At 35.5% G+C, this 5,351-nt stretch overlaps 1 protein-coding gene across 1 annotated transcript; it reads right to left on the reverse strand.

Annotated features, from left to right (window-relative positions):
* Positions 1–894: 894 nt before the first annotated feature.
* Positions 895–1,896, reverse strand: LOC113312915 (F-box/kelch-repeat protein At3g06240-like). Its single transcript, XM_026561646.1, has one exon. It carries the CDS (start codon positions 1,894–1,896, stop codon positions 895–897), a length of 1,002 nt encoding a protein of 333 aa, XP_026417431.1.
* Between the last annotated feature and the right edge of the window lie 3,455 nt (positions 1,897–5,351).

Raw genomic sequence — 5,351 nt, forward strand, 5'->3', positions numbered from 1 at the left:
AGCTACAAATCTCTTTACTACAACTCCATCAACTACTACCAGTCAGTGGAAGTTATCACATCTTCTTTACCGGTGTCCATCACCAGCATCCTAACTCCAACTCATCACCTGCAACATGACTCCATAAACAACTATTCATCTCTTCTTCTTCTTTTTTTCCAAAAACCTAATTTCCAATGCTTTCCCAAATCAACCAGAGTCGATGGAAGCATCTCTTCTTCTCCAAACTGTAAACCTAAAATCACAACAAATCCATCTCTTCTTCATCTGGTATTTCACCTCCGTAAACTTCATGCTCTTCGGGATATCGCTTCATGGTTTCTCTGATTCAACTTCAAGTCCTTCTTTTCTTTCAATACCCTCACGAACACCGCCCGCAGACTTTAATATGGTATCAAAGCAAGCTATTTATGTCGAGTCAGTTGACCGCACCTTTATTTCCCGTCACCCGATTTAATTGTCCACGTGTTTGTAAGACCCGCCGAGGCTACACGTGAGGGGGCGTGTTGAGATTACTAGTTCCACATGGTTGGGTTATTTAAGATCCTGTGGTTTATAATCTATTAGGGCCTCTCCACTCATTGCCAATTGGTTTTGAGTTGGATACCCGCAGACTTTAATAGGAATTACTCCAGCGTTCACACCATTCCAAGAACAAGGGAAGCTCAAAAAAAAAAAACCAAAGGAAAAGAATAGGTCGAGAAACTAAACGAAGGAAAAGAGTGGGTTGTGTAAGAAAAAAAGAAAAGAGCTAAAAACAGATAACCCGAAGTAATATGCGGCAGATAAAACTTTGGATCTTTTTTGTAAATACGGCTTTATGTGGTTGCATATAACTGTGGTTAAACAAGAGGTTAAATGACACATGCTCGGATATGGTGCTGCTAGATCGTGCTAGAGCAAAATATTTTCCCATTGCATGCTATATGTCAGCGTATTCGATTTCTCAATTGGTTTTTCTTCCCCTACATAAGTTCCAGACGTGAGTGAAACTAAGCTTTCAAAGTAACACCCTTCTTGGTACAAGTATGACAATCTAGAAAAATTTGGTTTCGCAAGCATGTCACGTGAGTCATACAAATATAAACCAGCATAACCACCCCCAAATAGAATTTCACCATTCTTAAAAGACCACGTAAGCCTCAAATACTTTGTTTTATCGCTCACAATGTAACGTTTGGTCCAAGATTCACGAACTCCATAATTCTGCATTACCCATACTTCAACACAAACGCCGACATCCACAACGAATAAACAAAGGCACCCTTTCAACACCCCCAAATTACGAAACACAAGGTCATTCTCGGAAGGTTCTTTTGGTAGTTCCACTTCTTTGAATATCTCGTTGCTGATATCTAAAGAGACTAGAACAACATCAGAAGAGCCTTTCCTTTGTGCTAGCCAATGAAGATCTCCATTAACAAGCACCCCTGATGGATTACTAATATGAAACTCATACGGCACATTTTCAATGGTTTTCCATGAATTCGATCCTAGAGAACAAGCTTCGAATAAACGGCAACAACCAGCTAGTAGCTTGTAATCTTTGCTCTTGTAATCATAACAAAATGCAACCATATCGACACAATGTATATTTGATTTTGGTAATACCTTGTACTCTCCCGTGGCTGGATTCCAAATGCAAAAGAGACGTTCACCGAAGAACCATAGGCAAACAAGACCACCACAACAACCTATAAGTTCGACTGCATAACCCAAGGATTTGAACGGGTAATCAATTTCCACGGCATATTCAAGAAATGCATCCGTCGGCAATAATAACTCCAATAAATCAGGACCTATGGAATAGAGTAGGCTACTGTTCCCATTTCTATTGTGGAACCCTTTAAGCATAAGATTAGGTTTGTTTCTTTGGATAGAAAGTTTAAGTTGCATCTTAACAAAATCAGAGTTAGAAATTAGAGAGAACCATGTCTTGCAAACACGCTTACAAGCTAATAGAGATTTCACTGGTAGCTTTAAAAAGATTTCACAGTAAACTTCCTATGGAATATTACTCGACATTGTTTCTCCTACGGACAAACTTCAATTTTTATTTAGTGCATAATTGAGTTTCAACGACATTCATCAAAGCCTTACTCTATATATGTAGAGTTGGAATGAGTTGTCCCGTGTATATTAGGAAAACCTTTTTTTTTTTCCTTTTTTTTTTTCCTTGAAGTATATTGGGAAACCGTTTTTCTCATGTAGTAACCGACGCAAAAACTGTTAGAAATCAAGTCTAACCGAGACTGTTTTAGACGGGTTCAGATCGTCTGTGCCACAATAACTGTGTGCCGTGTATGCCTGCAAATAGAATCGCGACATCTGGCTTACCATATTTACGTTAATTAATTCTCTACATTCTTCCTATATTTTACCCTAATTAAATACGGAAATAGGATCATATTTCGTTCTCACCTTCTGCTCAAAATCATGCCAAGATCAGATTGATTAAGATCTTGGTTTATCTAAATTATAATCATAAGAATGATCTTATTCTTGATTATTAAAGTTATTAGACGAGACCAACTGTTTTTACTTTTTTTGTTAATATGGAAGGTCTTAAACAAAGACAGCTGATAAGAATGAGTCTAGTGGGAACATACTTGCAGTATTTGGCACAGATGTAAGAAAGAAAAAAAATAATGGAATCAAAATTTTATGAATCATGAAAAAGGCTTAATAACGATTTCCTCAAAACGGATGTGCAATTATCTTGTAATCTCAAATTGACACTTAATAAAATGACCATTGATTATTGATTTTCTTTTTATCTATGGTGCCAATTAACTTCTTGATTATACGATGAATTAAGACTAAATAAAACTTGGTCATCTTACTGTTTCTTGATTACATCAAAAAAAAAAACTGTTTCTTGATTCTTGAATAACTAGTCTTGGGATTAATTTTATGTCATTGAAAGATAAGTTTCATCAAATTTTGATTTTAACTAAAAAATAAAACAAAATGGCGAACGAAAAGAATGGAAATTAAGAAACTGGTTTACTCTCTGTTTTCGTATTTAATTAAGGTAAAACATATCTGAAATGAGTTTACGTGAATATGGTAAGCCAGATGTCACGATTCTATTTGCTGGTACAGATGACACAGAGGATCTGAACCTGTTTTAGACTGTTTGAATTATAATAGGATAGTGAACTATATTTGGTAGTTCTGATTAGCTTGCGAAGTTTGCTTATATTAGGAAATCTATGTTCTGAGTTTGGTAGAATTGTTTTAGGAAACTACTGTCTGTAGTATATTTAAAGGGTGTTAGGCTCTGGGTTATGCTTGTGACAAACTCTTTATAAAGATAGGGAATTTGCTACTGCTCTTTCTTGCAAGTGTGTTTTGATTTCAGTAATATAATTTACATGAAAAGACTTGAATTCTAATTATTTAGATATCGCCAGTAGAGTCTTTTTCTTCGTTTTTTTCTTCTTCTATATCTACGTTCCTATATCTTCTTTTTTAATGTCTTGCTAATTTTTTTTCAGGGCCTCACCTATTCATCATCACCATGAGGAGCCTTCAGTATTGGACCCTCACTTCCAACATTATCCTTCTTATAAATCTATTGTTACAACCGCAAAATGTATCAAGGTCATCGTCTGAAGCAGTAATGCAACAACTTGTATCAAGGTCTTCCACTCCTTTTGTGCAGCTAATGCAATTATCATTCTCAATGTGTCTAATCTTGCAATTGGTGCAAATACTTCTGAGTAATCTACTCCTTGTATTTGTCTATATCCCTTAGCAACTAACCTTGCTTTCTTTCTATCCACTTCACCATTTGACTTGTATTTTGTTTTATAAACCCACTTAACACCTATGGGTTTCTTCCCTGGTGGAAGTTCTGTTAGTTCCCATGTATCATTCTTCTCAATTCACTTCAGTTCTTCATTCATAGCTTGAATCCAACCTTGTTCTTTTGATGCTTCTTCATAAGCTACAGGATCACAATCTCCAAATAGTGCAAAATTCACTACTTCATCATCAGTATCTTCATCATCTCTTGATACAATATAATCATTCAACCTAGCAGGTATGATATATTTTCTTCTTGGTCTTGTAGTTTCTTGTTGTTGTACTGTTTTTGTTCTTGCTTCTTCATGTTTCTCTTCAACATTATCTTGAATCTGCACTTCTTCTTCAACTTCAACTAGAACTGTTCTGACAGCAGCAGGTGGATCAACATTCCTTGTTGATCCAATATTATGTGGATCAACATCCATTGTTGATCCATTATTCCAGTTCCATTTTGAATCTTCATCAAAGATCACATCTCTACTTGTAAACACTTTTCCTGCTTCTGGGTTGTATAATTTATATCCTTTGGTTACTGAACTATAACCAACAAGGATACACTTCTCACTCTTGTCATCCAATTTCTTTCTTAGTTCTTTGGGTACATGTGCATATGCAATACACCCAAAAAATTTAAGATGTCTTACACTAGGTCTTACACCTCTCCAAGCTTTTTCTGGTGTTATGTTGTTCAAACTATTTGTAGGACATATGTTGAGTAAATACACAGTTGTGTCAACTGCATAACCCCAAAAACTTTTTGGTAAATCTTTTTTTCTTCTTATAGTTCTTTCCATCTCCATTATGGTTCTATTATTCCTCTCTGCAACTCCATTCTGTTGTGGTGTATATCTTGCAGTTAGTTGATGCTGAATGCCATGCTCTTCCATAAACTTGTCAACAACAGTATATTCTTTACCTCTATCAGTTCTCAAGATCTTGATACTCTTACCAATTTGTCTCTCAACATAAGCTTTGAAACTTCTAAAAGCTTGAAATGCATCACTCTTTTGTTTAAGCAAATAAATCCATGCTTTTCTACTAAAATCATCAATGAAAGTTATAAAATAATTATTACCTCCATGTGAAGTTACTTCAATAGGACCACACAGATCACTATGAACAATCTCCAATTATTGATCAGCTCTTCTAGCTTTGTTGACTGGGAATGGATCTCTGTGCTGCTTGCCAAAGATGCAATTTTCACATCTTGATTCTGGTACCTCAATAAAGGGTAAGCCTGACATCATCTCCTTCTTTGCTAAAGTTTGCAAACTGTTAAAGTTTACATGTCCCATCCTTTTATGCCATAAACAAGAATCATCATGAACACTGCTACTATAACAGCTTTCCTTTTGATACTGAATATTCAAAGGAAACAATCTATTCTTAGTCATCTGCACTCTTGTAATAAGTCTTCTAAAACGATCTCGAATTGTACAAACACCATTAAAGATGTTCATAGAATAACCTCTTTCAGACAATTGACCCATACTCAAAAGATTTTGATGCAAACCTGGTACATAAAACACATCCATAAT

Source organism: Papaver somniferum, chromosome 9, assembly GCF_003573695.1.
Source record: "Papaver somniferum cultivar HN1 chromosome 9, ASM357369v1, whole genome shotgun sequence".
In the NCBI taxonomy this organism is placed as follows: Eukaryota; Viridiplantae; Streptophyta; class Magnoliopsida; order Ranunculales; family Papaveraceae; genus Papaver; species Papaver somniferum.